At 37.1% G+C, this 19,189-nt stretch overlaps 5 protein-coding genes across 5 annotated transcripts; 3 read left to right on the plus strand and 2 right to left on the minus strand.

The window, feature by feature from the left end:
- Positions 1-363: 363 nt before the first annotated feature.
- MONOS_17816 (uncharacterized protein) lies at positions 364-1,006 on the plus strand (the record flags this gene model as incomplete). The annotated part of the gene is made up of 2 exons (XM_067870773.1): positions 364-463; positions 537-1,006. The coding sequence occupies 2 exons, from the start codon at positions 364-366 to the stop codon at positions 1,004-1,006; spliced, it is 570 nt and encodes a 189-aa protein (XP_067724777.1).
- A 1,415-nt stretch (positions 1,007-2,421) lies between these two features.
- MONOS_4723 (uncharacterized protein) lies at positions 2,422-4,324 on the minus strand. Its single transcript, XM_067874818.1, has 4 exons — positions 4,259-4,324; positions 4,092-4,172; positions 3,526-4,034; positions 2,422-3,465 (listed from the first exon to the last, which is right to left on the minus strand). The coding sequence occupies exons 2-4, from the start codon at positions 4,099-4,101 to the stop codon at positions 2,713-2,715; spliced, it is 1,272 nt and encodes a 423-aa protein (XP_067724778.1). The 5' UTR covers positions 4,102-4,172; positions 4,259-4,324; the 3' UTR covers positions 2,422-2,712.
- A 206-nt stretch (positions 4,325-4,530) lies between these two features.
- On the plus strand, positions 4,531-10,156 carry MONOS_4722 (Clathrin heavy chainB; the record flags this gene model as incomplete). Its single annotated transcript, XM_067874817.1, has 3 exons — positions 4,531-4,566; positions 4,628-7,672; positions 7,920-10,156. 3 exons carry the CDS (start codon positions 4,531-4,533, stop codon positions 9,942-9,944), a joined length of 5,106 nt encoding a protein of 1,701 aa, XP_067724779.1. The 3' UTR covers positions 9,945-10,156.
- Positions 10,157-10,546: 390 nt separating this feature from the next.
- Positions 10,547-13,789, plus strand: MONOS_4721 (uncharacterized protein; the record flags this gene model as incomplete). Its single annotated transcript, XM_067874816.1, has 2 exons — positions 10,547-10,561; positions 10,627-13,789. The coding sequence occupies 2 exons, from the start codon at positions 10,547-10,549 to the stop codon at positions 13,501-13,503; spliced, it is 2,892 nt and encodes a 963-aa protein (XP_067724780.1). The 3' UTR covers positions 13,504-13,789.
- MONOS_4720 (uncharacterized protein) lies at positions 13,790-18,279 on the minus strand (the record flags this gene model as incomplete). Its single annotated transcript, XM_067874815.1, has 4 exons — positions 13,790-17,770; positions 17,829-17,941; positions 18,047-18,079; positions 18,216-18,279. The coding sequence occupies 4 exons, from the start codon at positions 18,277-18,279 to the stop codon at positions 14,171-14,173; spliced, it is 3,810 nt and encodes a 1,269-aa protein (XP_067724781.1). The 3' UTR covers positions 13,790-14,170.
- Between the last annotated feature and the right edge of the window lie 910 nt (positions 18,280-19,189).

Genomic DNA, 19,189 nt, shown 5'->3' on the forward strand with positions numbered 1-19,189 from the left:
CCTCTCAGAAACCTTTCGAAAAATGAAAAAGTGATGACAGTTGTTTTGAAGAATTTTTTGAAAGAAATTATGATCGAAAACTGCTTTTATAACTATTTTCTGTTTGATCTTTGATGTTTGGAATTTTTATTGTCATTTATTCTCTCCAAACGATCTGTGTATAATTTTTTTAAAAATGCTCTTTTTTGTTGGTTTGCTTTCATTTAATGGAATTGTAATTTTGCATTTGAAGGTTAAAATCATTGTCAATGCATTTTGTATATATTCTTAATAATTATAGTATTTTTTATAATTTGTTTGATTGTTCAATCAAATGAGGATGTTGATAAATTGTTAATTTCTGGGTTAAATGAAGAAAAAGCCATGAAAATATCGGAGGCTATTCGCATATATAAAGATGCCATTTCGTTCATTGAGGAGTCTACTCGTGATGCATCACCTGAAGAAAAAGAATTGGCAAATGGCTTGTGAAAATTATCTTAATGCATTGAAATAATTTATTATAATCAATAATTGACTATCGTATGATCATTTAGGAAAAATAAATTATATTAATAAACATTGTGCTCAACTTCTATCTGAACATAGTTTACAAGAGCCGTCAAATGAGAAATCAGATTCTCAATATAGTATTGATGAAAGTGAGGATCAAGATACAGCAATTTTAGATGATGTTACCGAAGAAATGCAACGAGAAAATCAAGATTTTTCAGAACCAGGTGAATCAATGAAGGAGAACACAGAAGATTTTGAGAATAACTTCATATCTGGAAGAATACCAAAAGCTTCAAAATTTAAATTTTTGAATAAACGATATAAAATTGGTCATTATTTCGCATCAGCTGCGAAATCTGTTGTGAACGCAGTGAAAGAAGTGAATCAAGAATATAAAATTACTGAAACAATTGCAAATGGAGCTAAAAAGACAGTAAATACAGTGGGCAATGGAATATCAAAGGTTATACCATTGAGAGAACGAAAGAATAACACAAATAAAGAACTTTGAATTGACAACTATTTATTCATGTTTTAGATTACATTTTTAAAAGTTACATAACTTTTTAAAAATGTTTCACGTTATTATTTATGTTCTACTTCATTTTTGTGGTTTTGAAAACACAACGTGTCATTATATTTTAATTTTTAATATTTTTTTTGCGTCTTTCAATTTTTTTTTTTTTTTTTTTTTTTTTTTTTTAGGAATAAAATAAAAATATTTTTAAAAACAGTGTTTGACTTCAAATATTTCGAATAATGAATCGGTGGTTTATTTTAAAGAAAACATAAGTGATATTATTTTTTTATAAAAAAATGTTCTTTTATCAAACTTTGAAAATCCATTCGAAAATAAAATGCTTTCATTGGGTCAACTTTTTAATGGGACTTTTTTCTTTATTGGCACTTTTTTGTTTTTGCACGCCAATCATTCAAAAAAGCTAGATGGACCTCAACACTCGGACGAGGGTGCTGATAAAACAAATTCATTAAATTACCGGTTTGTTTTTTAAATTTTGTTTAATTTTCGTAGAGATACAGCAATTTTTAATTTATTTTGAAGTGACTTTTTTCAGCCGAAGAAGCGTTTCACAAATTTTTGAAATATATTTTTTAAAACTACTAGCATTTTCCTTTTAATATTCAAAATCTTAAGTTTAACAACTTGTTTTTTCTTCATTTTTTCACATTTCAATTTTTAATCAACATGCGAATACATTTTTGAAAATATCTTTGTTATTAAAATGAAATGTTAAAAATAAAAAAATGATATGAAAAATTCACACTCTAATAAAGAAGTGTGGAAAAGGTTGGACTGAAAATGATTTTTTTTATCTCACACAGGTGAATGGTCACAACATTGAATGATCTGAGATAAAACTTATTCTATTTTAATGTGTTGAAAGCAAATAGAAAATTTTAATGTTCACCCTTTTCCACACTTCTTTATTAGAGTGTGAATTTTTCATATCATTTTTTTATTTTTAACATTTCATTTTAATAACAAAGATATTTTCAAAAATGTATTCGCATGTTGATTAAAAATTGAAATGTGAAAAAATGAAGAAAAAACAAGTTGTTAAACTTAAGATTTTGAATATTAAAAGGAAAATGCTAGTAGTTTTAAAAAATATATTTCAAAAATTTGTGAAACGCTTCTTCGGCTGAAAAAAGTCACTTCAAAATAAATTAAAAATTGCTGTATCTCTACGAAAATTAAACAAAATTTAAAAAACAAACCGGTAATTTAATGAATTTGTTTTATCAGCACCCTCGTCCGAGTGTTGAGGTCCATCTAGCTTTTTTGAATGATTGGCGTGCAAAAACAAAAAAGTGCCAATAAAGAAAAAAGTCCCATTAAAAAGTTGACACTAGTATCATTTTTTTCGAGATAGGAAATTTTGTATAAAACTTGTCACAATAACAGAATTATTATCATCAGTTATGGTTGAATTAAAAAGAAAAAATTAATATTCAATTGGTTGTTTTGTAAAAGTTTTTGCTTCAAAAATTCTCATGATCAAATAATTTTTGCTGAATGATATTTTATAGCATAATAAATGACACAAATAATATGAACTAACTTCGATGAGAGATGATCTAATAAACACAAAATGGTGAGATATATCAAAAATTTCAGAATTAATATAACTTTATTTTCAAAAAATTAACATCATGGATAAAAAAAAAAGCACACTAAAAATATTTCCTTAAAAATTACTTGCTCACGAAATATCCTGAAAGATCTTCTCTCTGAAGAAAATACTGCGTTTGATGTTGAGGTTGCTCAAAATAACTAATAATGATATCTTCATATCCTTCTTCTTCAAAATGTTCAAATATTTTCTCTTTTTCTTCATTGTTTTTCGATTCGTAATATTCTTTCTTCTCTTTTCTCAGCAAGCTTTCTGATAATGAAAAAAAGATTCTCACAATCTTCAGCACAATTTCATTTGTCAACGAAAAGCAACTAATTTCTTTCAACAAAAAATCAACTGCACCACTTTGGAGGAAATATTCAACAATCACGGTTCTGCAATTTTCAATTCTTGAAATAATATGAACACCTTTGTTCACGATTTCTCTGTTGAACTTGTCGGCAGCTTGACAGATCCCAACAATGTGCTTTATCAGCTCAACAAATTCTTTTCCTTCGTAAATGATATGGGAAACATATCTTTCAATAATGCCGAACCATCTGATCATCATATAAACTTCCTTTAAACCTTTAGTACATTTCCCATCATTTTCCCAATCTACACATCTTTCCAGTTCAGCCAATTCTGCTGTTGTATCTTTTGCAAAATGAAGATCATATTTTTGAAGATGCTCGCTTTTGCCATTAAAGAACAACAATTTATCCAAAAATATCCAAGCTGATTGCTTAGCAACAGAGGTCAAGTTGTGATACTCCTGGTCATATTTAATAATTTCTGTGATCTGAAAAAGATACTTACCCTTTTTATGTTTCTGTTTGAAAAATAACATTCCCCATAAACATCGCAATCAAGAAATTAAACAATATCACACATAGTTCATAATACAATTGCTTAAAGCTAGTATAGCATTTTCCACATCATTTTTTGCTTTTTCGTTCGTCTCTTTACATGAAGCACTCAAAAGAAGATAAGACGAACAAATTGAAAATATATGCTCTGATACAACACATTCACTATCAAAGCAGCAAAGCATAAAATAGCACTCACAAAGATCAATAAGAAATCGTTCGTTCTTTTCATGTTGTTTCTCTTCTTCATCAACGATCATCTGCTCAATTTTTTTGCGAAGTGAGAGGTAATTGAAAATTTTTTTGTTTATCCCTTTCATCACTTTCCAAAATCCGATATGTTTCAATAATATAACAGCAAAAGTCCATGAAACTATATTTTCTCCAATTAAAAAGCGCACTTCATTGAAAGTTTCTTCCGAAATTATTGATTCGATTTCATCCTTTCCCATCATTTCCATCAATTTATTCAACTCATTTGCAATTTGTCCTTGCTCAATGGATGTGCAAACTTCCAGCTGAAGCAACTTTTCTTTGAAATATCAGAATTAATCATATAAGTATAATAGATATCGCTTTATTTTAAAACCTGAAAACATTTTCGTCAACGAAAGCTGATCAACTGTCAATTCTACACCTATTGAATCGTCTATTTCAAATATATAATCCTCTGTGAAAGCAATAGAAGAAAGAAGTCAAAAAAATATGTAAACATAATGATGTTATTTCTTTTCATTCAAAATGCTTTTAATATACCCGAAAAAATATTCGAAAGCGAAATTTGTTGCGTCAAACCGAAGAATAAAAAACAATCAAACTTCCCAATTTTTAAATTTTCGATCATTTTTTATTATTGTTATTCAAGGATGTATATATCATTATGAAGAATATGAATTTATCATGCTATTATTATCAATTATTTATTAAAATACTTGCTTTTTGCAACAATCATAAATATTCCATATTTAACATTGATCTTATTATTCCGAAAATCGCTTGCTTTTTTAACAAAAAGTTTTTTATCGAGCATGGAAGATCCAGTAAAGACAAAGACCTTACTTGATGTATGTGGAAACACATTTTGTTTTTTATATTTATTATGTAATTTTTTGTTTGCATTTTAAGTTGAAAACTGTTGTGTCAGATCCATCTCTTATTTCTTTCACAACAACCTCTCTTCAATCAGAAACAGCATTGACATGCCAAACACTAATTGGAGCAGACAAATATGTTATACGTTTGAACCCTCGCAATCCAACGCAAAGAGATCAGCACAAAATGGGAGCAGACCTTGTTGCACCTCATCCCAAATCCAATATTCTTGCACTTAAAGGAGGAGCGTCGATTCAAGTGTATAATTTCGATATTGGTTCTCGCTTGAAATCATTTAAAATGACAGAAAATGTTGTTTATATGAAATGGCTTGACATTTCAACATTAGCTCTTGTCACTACAAACGGTGTGTACCATTGCACAATGGATGCAGAAAGCATCCCAGAACTTGTTTTCCAGCGCTTGCCGCAACTTGAAGGATACAATATCATCAATTACAGAGCAGATGCAAATAAGAACTGGCTTATGCTCCAGGGATCAATGGTTGATCCAGCAACGCAACGTCTTGTTGGAGCAATTCAAGTGTACAACGTATCTAAAAAGAAGTCTCAATTTTTACCGGGACATGCTGGAATGTTTATTCAAGGACAACTTATGGGAAAGCAAGTTCAGTCAAATCTTATGGTCATGGCGGTTAACAACAAGCTGTTAATAAATGAATTGGATGTTGATGCACCAGCAAAAATGATGCAAGATATTCGCTTTTTGGATGATAAGGATGTCCCCATTGCAATGGAATACAGCACTCGCTTTGGATTGATTTTCGTTATTTCCGCTATGGGATTGCTCTCTGCTTATGACATTGGAGATGCAGCTCTTGTTTTGATGTCAAAAGTTTCGCCTTCGCTTATCTTTTCAACAATCTCTGAAGAAACAGAGAACGGCGTGATTGGAATAAACCAACAAGGACAAGTTCTATCAATCACAGTCAATCCAAATACTTTGGTACCTTTCATCACTCAAAAGTTGAAGAACGTTCCTTTAGCTGTACGTATTGCAAGCAGAGCAAACCTGACTGGAACCGAAGAGCTGTTCACCGAACAATTTGAAGCTGCATTTGCTGCACAGAACTATCAGGAGGCTGCTCGTGTTGTTGCCTCGTCTCCTGGTGGTGCATTGAGAACTGCCCAGACCATCCAACGCTTCAAAGCAGCTGCTCCTATCCCAGGACAGGCATTGCCCATCATGCAGTACTTGGCATTATTGCTGGACAAAGGAAAGTTGAACGAACGTGAATCACTTGAGCTGTTGATTCCCGTTATGCAACAAGGACACAAAGAGATGGTTCAAAAATGGATGCAGGAAGGGAAAATCTCTGCTTCAGAAGAACTCGGCAACTTCTTACGTCAATACGACATTCAGTTGGCTCTTATTATTTACTTGCAATCAAAATCACATGAAAAAGTAGCTCAAATCTATTGCGAATTGGGAGAATACGAAAACGTGATCAAATACTGCAAGAGCAACAATTATAAAGCACCATACACTGAGCTTCTGAGAGGTGTTTGCCAGATTAACCCTGCTGGTTCTGAGCAATTCTGCAAGCTTTTGTATGACAACGCTCCAGAAGGACCTCTCATCGACATTGGCGAAGCGATGGAAATTCTGTTCCAATTTGATTTGATCAAAGAACTGACTGGCGTGATGGTTGGTGTTCTCGCAAAGAACGAGCCAACTCAAGCAAAATTGCAGACACGCTATCTTGAAATTCTGCTGCTGAAGCGACCGGACGTTGCAAATGCACTTTTCGAGAAAAGACTGTTTACTGAATATGATCAAGCATATATTGCACATTGCTGCGAAAAAGCTGGTCTCTATAACAGAGCATTGGAACATTATGATGCTTTGCCTGATATCTTGAGATGCATTGTCTTCACTAACAAGATGACGATGGAGTTTGTTACAAGCTACATTCATGATGTGAGCGAGCAGCGTGATGTTGCTATTGGTACAGCGTGTTTGAAACAACTGACAAAGAACAAGGCCAACCTGCCCTTGTGTGTGGAAGTGTGCAAGAAGTGCACAGGCGTCATTGATCCAAAAGAAATGATTACTATTTTGGAGCAAGGAGGAATGGTTGAAGCTGTGTATCTGTATCTTCAGGGAGTTGCTGCAACTATTGAAGATAAGGAGCTTGTTTTCCGCTTCATTCAATCTGCTGTGAAGACCGGACAGATCAAAGACGTGGAGCGCGTTGTCAGAGAAAGCAAGTGGTACGATCCAAAGGAAGTGAAAGATTTGCTGAAGGAATCAAAGATTGAACCAACAGCGCTGATGATTGTGTGTGATAGATATGGATATGTGGACGAATTGGTGAAGTATCTGTATCATAACAACCTTCACAAGGCCATTGAAAGGTATGTGACAGGATTCAACGCTAAAGCTACACCTGTTGTTGTTGGAACATTGTTGGATGTCGAAGCAAACGAAGAATTCATTAACTCACTTTTGGGATTGGTGAAAAACGAATGCCCAATCGACCAACTTGTCGAAGAATGCGAACGTCGCAACAGACTCCGCATTCTGCAGCCATTCCTCGAGGCGCGTGTATCTGAGGACGGAAACACAGACCCTGCTTGCCATTCTGCATTGGCCAAAATCTATGTGGAGACAAACACAAATGCTGATCAGTTCCTGACTGACAACCAGTTCTATGATTCCCTCGTTGTTGGAAAGTTCTGCGAGAAACGCGATCCACGTCGTGCTGTTATTTGCTATCGCCGCGGCAAATGTGACCAGGAGATGATCCAACTGACGAACAACAATTCTCTTTTCAAAGAACAAGCCAAATATCTCGTTGAACGAAGGGACAAAGACTTGTGGGCCCAAGTTTTGAATGAAGAGAACCCGAACAGAAGAGCAGTCATTGACCAGGTTACATCATCAGCACTTCCAGCTTGCAAAAACCCGAATGAAGTGTCTGATACAGTGAAAGCATTTGTTAGCGCTAATCTTCCCAATGAACTGATTGAGCTGTTGGAAGTCATCATGTTGAGAAAGAGCGACTTCTCATCAAACAGAAACTTGCAAAACTTGCTTCTTATTACTGCTATTAAGGTTTGATTGGAGAAATCCATAAAAATTTTTTTCAAACATGATTTTGATGAGTAATGATGAGTGCTGTATAACAGCCATATTCATCCGTGTTTTTGACGAACCAATGTTTGAATGATATCAAACTTTTTTCTGAATACTCACTCAAACTTTAAAAATTTTTTTGATATAACTTTTTATCGTTTATTATTGAATGACAAAATTTTTTTATCCTATTTTATTTTTAATGATAATATTTTTTTATGAATAGGCTGGCAGCAATCGTGTTAAAGACTACATCCAACGATTGGACAACTATGATGGAATCGAAGTTGCTAAGTTTGCTCTTTCATCTGGATTGAATGAAGAGGCATTTGAAATGTACAAAAAGTTTGATCATCACAAAGAAGCCATCGGAGTTCTTTTGGATCAAATTGACGATGTAGAGAGAGCGTATGATTATGCTGTTGCTGTTAACACAAAAGAGTGCTGGTCGCTTGTGGCAAAGGGACAATTGGACAGAGGAATGGTCGAGAAATCGATCGACTCCTATCTCCGCGCAGAAGACCCGAACAACTACCACGAAGTCATCAGCGCTGCAAGAGACAGCAATCTGTATGGTGCTCTGGTGAAATACCTGAAAATGGCAAGAGTGTTGAAGGAGCAACTGATTGACAGCGAATTGGTGTATGCATATGCTAAGATCGATGCCCTTGCAGAGATTGAGGAATTTATTTCTCAGTCGAACCAGGCGGATCTCGATGGAATTGGAGAAAGATGCTTCGATGAACAGATGTACAATGCTGCTCGCATTCTTTTCAATCATATTGGAAACTATGCTCGCTTGGCATCAACCCTTGTGTGCCTTGGACAGTACCAAGGAGCTGTGGATGCAGCAAGAAAAGCTCAATCAATCAGAACTTGGAAAGAAGTGTGCTTTGCATGTGTTGATGCACATCAGTTCCGTCTTGCGCAGATGTGTGGTGTCAACATTGTTGTTCAGGCCGATGAGCTGGAAGAATTGGTTCAATACTACACAGACAGAGGCAGGTTCGAAGAAGTTATTTCATTGCTGGAATATGCAATGAGATTGGAAAGAACACACATGGGAATGTTCACAGAATTGGGTATTTTGTACTCTCGCTTCAAGCCTGAGAAGCTTATGGAACATATTAAATTGTTCCACTCAAAGATCAACATTGCCAAAATGCTTACGGTCTGCGAACAAAATCTGCAGTGGTCCGAGTTGTGCGTGTTGTACTGCCATTACGACGAGTATGACTCAGCTGCCACAAAGATGATGGAACACATCGATGCTTGGAATCATGCACAATTCAAAGATATCATCCAGAAGGTTACCAACATGGAGATCTTCTATCGTGCAATCGATGTGTATCTTAAACAGCACCCAACATTGCTGTGCGACCTTCTTTCTGTTATGGCTCCTCGCATTGACAACACACGTGTTGTTTCTCAACTTCGCCGTTCTGGAATGATTGCACTCATCAAGCCATATCTCTTGTTTGTTCAGTCATCAACAAAACCAGAGATTCCAGAAGTTAACGAGGCTGTGAACGATCTCTATTTGGAGGAAGAAGATGTGGATTCTCTGCGTGCTTCAATCGAGAACTACCCAACATTCGATCAACTTGGTCTTTCAAGAAGACTCGAAGCTCATCCTCTTCTGAGAATGCGCCGTCTGGCCACATGGTTGTATACCAAGAACAAGAGATTTGCACACGCTGTGGAGTTGGCCAAGAAGGATCAGATGTATCAGGATGCAATGGTTGCTACTGCAGAATCTGGAGACAAAGATGTTGCAGAAGAGCTTTTGCGCTTCTTTGCAATGGAGATTGAGGAGAAAGACAGAGCAAGCTGCTTCGCTGCCTGCTTGTACACTTGCTATGAGATTCTTCCACCTGATGTTGTTATGGAGGTTGCATGGATCGCAAATCTGAGAGATTATGCCATGCCATACTTTGTTAACTCAACCAAAGAGTATGTCAACAAGGTGAATAATCTTTCAGCTGAATTAACCGCAATGAAGGAGCAAAAAGCGAAAGAAGCCGAAGAGGAAGCTGCTGCTAAGCCAATGGAAAATGAAGTTATTACTCCGATGATGGGAATGAGCACATCTGGAATTACTTCAATGCCACCACAAATGATGATGGCTACACCTCCTCCTGGATATGTCCCCACACCCGGAGGATATGTTCCAACACCGTCTCCTCCATATTATGGCCAGAATGCAATGCAACCAGGCATTCCTCCAGCAAGCCCGTTTTATCCTCACTAAATGAAAATGATTTGCTCAGTATTTGTTGAGCAATTTGGAAAAAAAAATATTAGTACCACCATTTCTGCTTATTTCAGTTTGAATTGAGCATTGGTTGAGTTATTTTAGGGATTACCAAAACTGTTCATATTTTGATATTTTTTTTTTTGAAAATTTACTTTTAGTTTTCTTGTTTTCTATTTCTTAAACATGAGCGAGACTATGATAACTTGTGTTTGTGTGTTTATTTCGCACTTAATTATTAAAAATATATTCCATTAAGGAAAATTTTGGAAAGATTGCACATATGCTGACCATTTTGATCATTGAACCATAATAAATTTATAGGGTTTTATTGAATTCTTTTTCTGACATTTGTAGTTGTTTTTGGGTTAGGATTATCGAAAAAAATCTTCTTTAAAAAGTTTTTTTTAGGATATAGTTTTGTGTCTCGAATCTTCTTTTTGAGTGATTACTCATTTTTGAATACCATTATAATTTTTCAATAAATGAATTTGTTGTTTATTTTTGTTTCTGTTTTCTTACAGATTTCTTTTGCACAAGATAACAAATGTGAATTTAATGATTCATATCCATACAAACCGTCAGATGTTCTTAATTGCATGAAATCGATTCCTGTTTGTTTAAACTTTTTATTCATTGTTACTTTCCATTGCATTTTAAATTTTTTTATTTATATAAGTATGATAAAGACGACTCAGAATTTAGTGTTATATTTGATAAGACGTTAACATTTTTGGAATCATATGTTCTGAGAGACATATTTTTGAACCCTCCAAAAGATTCAACTTTTGAACTTGTAGACATCTTTGCCGAGATGGATAAAATTAAAAACAAACATTATGAATTTGCATATGATCTTTATGCGGATATTTTTAACACGCTTTCGGAATATCACGATTATTTTGCTTCTTTTGTAGTTCCATGCTTAAGTGAATTTACATTTGTCCTACCATTTCAGTTTTCCTTTTCCGAGGATGCCACTAATGACGGATCAACTGTCAAAGTAGTTGCATATCCAAATCTTAACAAAGACGCATACTCAATATTTAATAAAGATGGATCCCCAAATCTTATAAATTGCACAATTCAAGCAATGTGGGACAATGAAGGAGATGAAGAAGTTAATGCATATGAATATATTATGAATTGGGCAATCAAGAATGTTCATTTTTATCAAGAAGATTACACAAAACTTAATTATGCTGTTCCATATGCTTTTTCAACAAGAGAAGGACGAAGATTTCTTATTCCTCATGATTCGATAAATATAAGATACCTCGATTCAATGAACCAATCAAAATTTGTAGAACTTCCATTTTATGCAATTTTGGATTATACGGCCACAAATTTAGATGACATTTGTGGAATTAAAAAAAGAAAGTTTTTGGACAAGAAAAATCAATTTCAGAAAGAGATTAATTCTATTAATTTCATTTCTACATCAAATGAAGCTAATAAAAGAAAAGCAACCAAAGAATATGTTCCGCCTTCTAAAAGAAACAAGCAAAGCGAATTTGTTGCACTGAATTCTTCTTTAGATAATTATTCAGATAATTTATCAAAGCAATCTTCACTTCACAACAATTTAAACTATTTCTCAAGAAATAACTCCACTTCATTATCACTTCAAGCATCTCCTTCTTCTTCTTCTCCTTCTCAGTCATCATTGCCTGAATTGCTCATTCCAACAGATTCAAATTCAGAACTTGAACACATCTACAGCGGAGATGATATGTCCTGCTATCACTTCAAGGACGAGTCTCTCGGTGTTCTTTCATTGCACGACTTCGACATGTCAGATTATTCAGAATATGAGCGCCATCTTCTTCATTGTGTCGGTGCCTTTCTCACTCGCAATGCCAGCCGTCTTCTTCTGGATTTGCGAGGAAATCGAGATGGGACAGCAGATGCTGTTCCACTTGTGCTGCGCTTTCTGTTTCCCGAATCTTTTCCATTCTCTCCAGTTCTGGCGATGCCAAAGAATAGCATAAACGGAGAGCTTTCGAAGCTGCTGGTTGGAGACTCGGAAATAGCCATCCTCGACCCAGCAACATTCGAGCCACTTGAGAATTTCTATGCGGCCACAGTCGAAAAAACAATTGTGCTCAAAAACAACACTCAACTGAAGCGAAACTGGACGCAGCCATTCCGCCGCATCTGGAATAAGCATTCACACATGGAGGAGTTCAAGAAGAACCACAACAAAAACCCTAATGAAAACATGTGGAGTGCAGATAATGTTGTTGTCGTGGGCGATGGAACTTGCAGCGGTGCCTGTGCATTGTTTTTGCACCATCTTTCACAGAGAAAGCTCGCAAAGAAAGTTGCCATTGGACACATTCCAAAGACAGCAGCAGACCGAAAAAGAGATGAGCAACAGCAAATTTCGTCTAATTCATCAAACTCTTCTTTCACACGGAGAATGAACACTGGCAATGAGACTCCTCCTACTTTTCGTATGACTGCATCTCCTTCGCCATTCCACTTCAGCGCAGGAGAAGTTAACTATTACAGGAAATACGGAAAGGGAATTGTGAACACTTCGAATTTACCGATTGGATATACGCGCAGCACAACAGATCTTGTTTATTCTGCGCTGCAGGCGTTTTCACTCGATCCGCAGAAGCAGTATGAGTCTGCGATCGACTTCGATTCTGTGCTTGCAGATGAAATAGTTCCGCTGTTCATCAATTGCACAGCATTCACATCGACAACCTTCTCAACAATTGTCTCAAAGATCATTCCATTCTACCGCAAGTGCTACGGATGGCAGGTGCTTCCACAACCTGAGCACTGTGCGTCAAAAGGAGAGCATGAGGTGTGGGGCTATCCATGCGATGCTCAGCTGGGAGAGTACAAAAACGACACATGCGTCTTTGCTAAATGCGAAGTTGGGTTCTATTTGAATGAAGACTTAAAATGTGTTGCACTTCCTGGATCAAAGCCAAGCGAGCCGCCGAAGAAGAGAACAAGAGGATTCATTATTGCTATCACCGGTGGAGCGATGTTTCTGCTGATTGCGCTGATGTTTGTGGCATTTTTTGTTGTATGGAAAGTTCGAAAACCAGAAAAAGAGGAAAGTGAAGACCAGAAAAAACTCATTGAAAATGGGAAAGAGATGAAAGGGATGAATATTTATGCAGAAAAAGGAGAAGATATAAACAGAGGAAGAGGAAGAGGAAGGGGCAGGGGCAGAGGGAGGGGAAGGGGAAGGGGTAGAGGAAGAGGAAGAGGCAGGGGAAATGGAAGGGGAAGAGGAAGGGGAAGTTGGAGTGCATTGAAGAATCAAAATGGCGAAGAAGAGGCAAGTTTTTGTGTTGATCAAAACAAAAGAGAATCGCAAGCAGGAAAAATAAATGCAGTTCGTTCGAATTCTGTTCACGCAGACCAACAAACAGAACAAATTTCTACGGCATTACGTTCATTAGAAGAATTGGCGTCCACTGATTCTTCATTGAAAACTCCGCTCATTTCACACAAACAGGAGCTTTCTGATAATTCTTATGCTGCACTGACCGAAGAACATCAACCCAATCTGCTATCTATCAATAATTGAGATTTGTTAAAGCATTGAGTTTGAATATTTGTTTTCTTCCTTTTCGCAAATGTGAAGAATTTCTTGTGTACAAACTTATAATTCTCCTTTTTCTTTCCTTTTCCATTTTAACAGAAAAAAATGTTGATATTTGGTTTATTTGGTTGTTTAATATGTATTGTTTATGATTTTCATTTTTTGTGATGCATTTTGAGATTAATGAATAATGTGTCATTCACCTCATAACATTTCTGAAGTCTTTTTGTTCTCCAAATTGAGTTAAAGAAAATATGAAAATTTTGATTGCTTTTAACTTTGTTTTATGGAACACTCAAAAAATCGAAAAAGAAACATAACAGAAACCTCTAACATGCAAACTCACAACAATGCAAATGAATGAGATGTTAAGTGTATATGGTAATGATATAGCAACTGTCTGTTATTTTATAAGAATAAAAGTATGTTGAACACAAAAAATGATAATTCCATGACTCCTTCATCATAATTTGAAAGAATCCAAAAATGCGTGAAGAGGTAAAGATGTGGAAACAGTTGGTGAAATGAAGAGCACCATTTAAGTGTAAGGAAAATGTTTACAAGAAAATAAACAAAATGTCGAAATGACGAAAGATAATTACTATACTTGTTGTGAAGTGGTGAGAAATAATTTGATATGAAATACATAAGCCTAACTACTTTTTTTCTTCGACTGAGCAGACACTTTTTCAGTCTTTTTCTTCGGTTTTGTTTCAGATGACGTGCGGACCTCGCTCTTTCTCAGCTCTTTCCCAACTTTCTCTTTCGACTGAGATTTTCTGTTTGTAGATTGAGCAGTCGAAGGTGCAGAAGTTGATGACAAACCTGTGTGAAGCTCGTTTTTCTCGTTTGATGTGTCAGCAGACGGAATGTCATCGGCAGTCCATCCGATCTGCTTCAGCCGATGTGCCTCAACAATCACCTTCAACCGCAGCGATATTTGCTCTCTGATCTTTTCCAGCAGAAGAAGTGTTGTGCGGCAGAACTCGTCGATCTCCTTCTTCACAACTGGATGCAGCACAATTTCTGCAAAGGTGATTTCGATGAAGCGTGGCACCGCAGTTATCAGCACAGACGAGTGCCTTCGATATCCTTGCCTCAAAAGAGCTGCGCGGCGGCAAAGAGAATTAAATAGCGGTGGAGACAATGCTGCTTCTTGTGCTGCGCGCTGTAGGATCGGTTGAAGAACAGCATCCCGTTCCTGCAGCTGTGTTTCTATCGCTTCTGTCTGTTCATCAAAAAGTGCCATTTTTTCCTTCAATTCCAGCGCATCTGCTTCTTCCTCACGTCGCAGCACGGTTTCATCCCAGAATTCGTTTCTTTCACCGCTGTGAATGCGGAAAGTGTCGCTGCTGCGCAATGCCCGCTTTTTCTCTCTGATTTCTTTCCGTTTGGAAAGCTCATCTGTCAGTTTCTTCTTCTTCATCTGCACAAACAGAAGAGGATTTACAGGCTGCTTTGCAATGAACGTTGTGTATTCTTCTGCTGGAACAGAATCAACAATTGAGCGCAGATGTGCAAGATGCGACACAATTTGCCGATAAAGTTCTCGGGCATTCTCCACCAGAACACATAATCTCGATTCTCCTTCCTCAATCGTGTTGTGTTGGGGCCGAAGCGGAATTCCTGTCGCTGCCTTCGCAAATTCGGCAAGCACCTCAGCATCAGCTTCGCAATCTTCGTCTTCCTCAAGATACAGCTCTCTCTTCTCCCTGTCTTCAATCCCAGAAGAAGTGATGCCAGCCTTCAAGCTTTTCAGAGGCGATGTCTCGTAGTGGCAGAAGAACGAAGCAAAGGAGTTGCCCCCGGGTGTCAGTGCATGCGCCAGCAACTGCTGAAGAGGCGACTGGTGCCACGGCAGAATTCCGAGTGCGACGCCGAACGAAGCTACATTTTGCCCAGAAGGAAGTGCTGGGTTGATCATCGGGTTAATTTCGATACCGTCACTGCTGCCGCCAATTGAATCGTGAGAAGACGATGCAGATGCTGACGAAGAGGAATAAGGAGAAGGAGAGCGCTGAGATGGGTGCGAATGCGAGTGGCTGTAATTCCCTTTGTTTAGTCCGCGCTGAGCTGCCAATGCCATTTCTTTAAGCGCGTCGCCTTCGGCAGAAAGAAGCGAGGTTAAATACGACAATCCAGCGTTTCGTCCCACTCTTTCTCCGACTTCAAACAAGTCTTCCCTCGAAACAAACGCCACCACAATTGATGCGACGGAGTAACCATAACCTTGTTCAACACCTCCTGTTCCATCAGAATAGCTTCCCCTCAAATGACTTCCTCGTCCAGACATTCCCGATGCGCTGTTATCAACACTTCTTTCTCCAGTGTTTTCTCGTTCTCTTCTTTCGTTCATATCATCGTCTAGATCAGATTTTTCGCCTCCTCCGCTTCCAACCCCTGTCTTTCCGCCTGTTTGATTGTGCATCCTTCTTCCGCCACTTCCATTTCCACCAGAAATAGGCAGTGTACCATCTCCTCCTCCACTACTACCCAATCCCATAAGGACCTGCTTTCGATGCCCTGCTTCTTCGCACTCAACTCTCAGCGCAAACAATTTGTGTGCTGTCCGCGCAGCTTCTCCTTCCACACACAAGCGTTGAGCTTCGCCAGCCGCAATGCTGCTTTTGAGGGCTTCAGCAGTCGTGAACACATGCCACAGGCGGTCGTTCAGCGATGAATACTCTTTCATCAGTGCCTCCTGTCGAGCCGATCGTGACGACTTGCCGTAGTTCATTGCCGAAGTTGGTGTGGAACGAGATGATCCTCCACGCTCTGGTGGCTCCAATTCGTCTCCATCGCGATATCCTCCCGACGCTCCAAACGGTGGCGATGAAGGTTTGACATGGTCAAACACAAAAGGAGAATTTGAGAAGAGCGCAGCGACCTGCTTTCGATGCATCGGCGACGACATCCCAAACTCTCTGCTTCTTCTGATTTCACCGTTTTCACTCTGCTGCGTCATGTATGAACCGTCGGCAGGAAAGAGCTCTTCTTCCTCTTCCTCTTCTTCATCCTCGACAGACAGAGGCGAGATGCGCAGAGCTGGCGGAAGAGGCATTGCTCCACCGGTTGAGTCGGCTGACGGGCAGAGCACAGCCGAGCGGCTCTTGATATCAAAAGCTTGCCGCAATGCAAGAACAGGAGCAGGAACTGTTACTCCACCAGACGAAGTGACAGATGTGATGGTTGAGCCAACAGACGAATACTCACTCTGGTGTATTCCATCACATTCCTCTGCTTCTGAATCCAGCCCGCGAGAAGACAGCATCCCCGCTGCAGACAAAGACTGTTTCACCGCATCAACTACAGTTGCTGTAAATGACTGTGCTGGTGCAGGCGCATCCGAAGCAGAGAAATCATCTACAGATTGAGAAGTAGATGGCTTATCAACATCTGGCTCTTGTGCAGTAGCTGAATCTGGAGGTTGCGAATTTTGTGGTGAAGAAGAAGAAGAAGAAGAATATGTCTTTTGCATTGACGGATCTTGCTGCTGTGGCTGAAGTTTTGCAACAGAAAGTCTGTGAGACAAGGAAGGCATCTCAGAAGCTGCATGTTTTGAGAGAGGAGGCTGTGGAAGGAACGGTGATGTAGCTGATGGCGTGACAGAAGAAATGCGAGATGGAGAAGCCGGTGGTGAGAAGGAAGATGGAGCAAGACGCACAGGTGACAGAGGAAGAGTGAAGATTGAAGGGAGTGGTGATGTCGGCCTGTTCTTTGCCTGAGGAGAGACTGATCGAGTGTATCGTTCCCCAGAAGGGGACACTGAAGAAGGTTGGAAAGGAGAATTTGACTGTTGTCGGAAGCTGTTGTAATCCTCCCGGTTTATTGCAGGAGCTGTCTGAGGCAGCTGAAAAGTCGAAGATGAGCCGTGGTATTGCGATGGAGGCTTCAACAGTAGTACTGAAGAAGGGTCAAGAATAGAAAGCGGATTAATAAGTTGTAACTGTGGTAGTGCTGGGGAAGTGAAGTGAAAACCTTTTGCATGTTGTGTTGTTTTTTCGGATTCTTCATCTTTTTCAAGTCCAGTCTGGTTAGATGAATAAAAAGTGGTCTGAACGGAAGAAGGTCTTGCATATTTACTTTTTAAAGACTTTTCAGTGCTTGCAGGACGATAGCATGTCGCTTCTGATGAAGGAGGTCTGGGTGGCGTACAATTTAAAATTGGATGGAGAGAATCAAAAATGTTATAGCATATATTGTCAAAAACTTCTAAGTATGCTGCATGAACAATGTAAGCATCTTCAAAAAGCTATTCAAATTTAATAAAATACGATTACACAAGAAATAATTTTATTCGTTTTTCAAACATCCAATTTTGGTGATTGAGGATGATAAATGCGTTCAGATAAATAATCAAGGATATCGCTTTGTGTAACTATTGGTTCAATTTTTTCTGATGGCTCCGCAAAAATAAGTGTCTCTAAAAATTAAAAACAAAGACTTAATTTTTTAAATTTTTAAATAAATAAATGAAAAATACGATTTTCACCATTTAGAGCGCCTTCAATCAGCGGCTTGCACAAACTTTCAACAATTTTCTTTTTTGGAGTACTCCTTGCTGTTTAAAGATATTTAAAAATACACATTGAAATTTTCACAAAGAAAACAAAATATGAAAGTTTATATTTTGAAATAAATATTTAAAGAAAAAAATTTGAAGCTTCCTTTAAATTTTATTTCAACCAATAGCAAACGAAAAACGACTGGAAATGCTCCTTGAGCATTTGATGATACAGCTGCACAGATAATGCGTGGCATATAAAAAAGTTGAAAATGATAAGTAGAAATGGTACATGGATCAAAACATTTTGATGAATGAGACTCTAAAGCTGAAATGTTAATTTATGAAAAGAATGATTTAGAAAAAAATAAAAAAAAAGTGCTTGAAAGTTTGAGTTAATTGTTATTTGTTAAAAGTGTTAACATAATTTTCATAAAAAAATAATTGACATCTATGATAAGTAACAATTGAACTATTTGAATTTTATTCGTTATAAATTTCATATGAAATCTTAATATCTTCTCGTATAACAAACAATTATTGTTTTTCTGAGAGATTTTTATCAAAATCGTAACTTTTCTCGAAGAGTTGTTTCTCAAAATGAATGATTTCTTAAGAAAGGGTTTTTTCATTCAAATGAATAATAAATTATCATTTCTTCAAAAGATATTGTTATTGATTAAACTCATGAACAAAGAGTCTTCGTTTTGAGTTTGAACTTTTATGCGTTCATTTTCTAAGATTCACAGTGAGTTTTCAAACCGAATTTTTGAATGAAAAAATATGAGTAATTCTTTCTGAAAAGTAACAAATGTTAACTTTTTAAATAAATAAAAAATTTGATATTTTGCTCAAATTTCTGTTTCTTCTCACGAATCTTCTTTGGAATGAGTGAACTAGCATTATTCAGAAATAGATTCCATATTAGAAAAGTTTGGAGTATGCAAACAAAATTTTGAACAAAATATGAAATTTTGATTTATTTGAAAATTAAACATAAACGACTTTTCAAAAAGAATTTCCCATATGGTTTCAAAAATAATTACCAAACTTATCAAAAATAACAATACAAATAAAAAACGTTTTATTTGTAAGACTATTTTCGATGTTCGTCATTAACAAGAATAGAAAAAAAAGGATTCAAAAAAGCTCATGGTTAGGTTATAA

Source organism: Monocercomonoides exilis, assembly GCF_001643675.1.
Source record: "Monocercomonoides exilis strain PA203 chromosome Unknown scaffold32-1190040, whole genome shotgun sequence".
Taxonomy (NCBI): Eukaryota; Preaxostyla; order Oxymonadida; family Polymastigidae; genus Monocercomonoides; species Monocercomonoides exilis.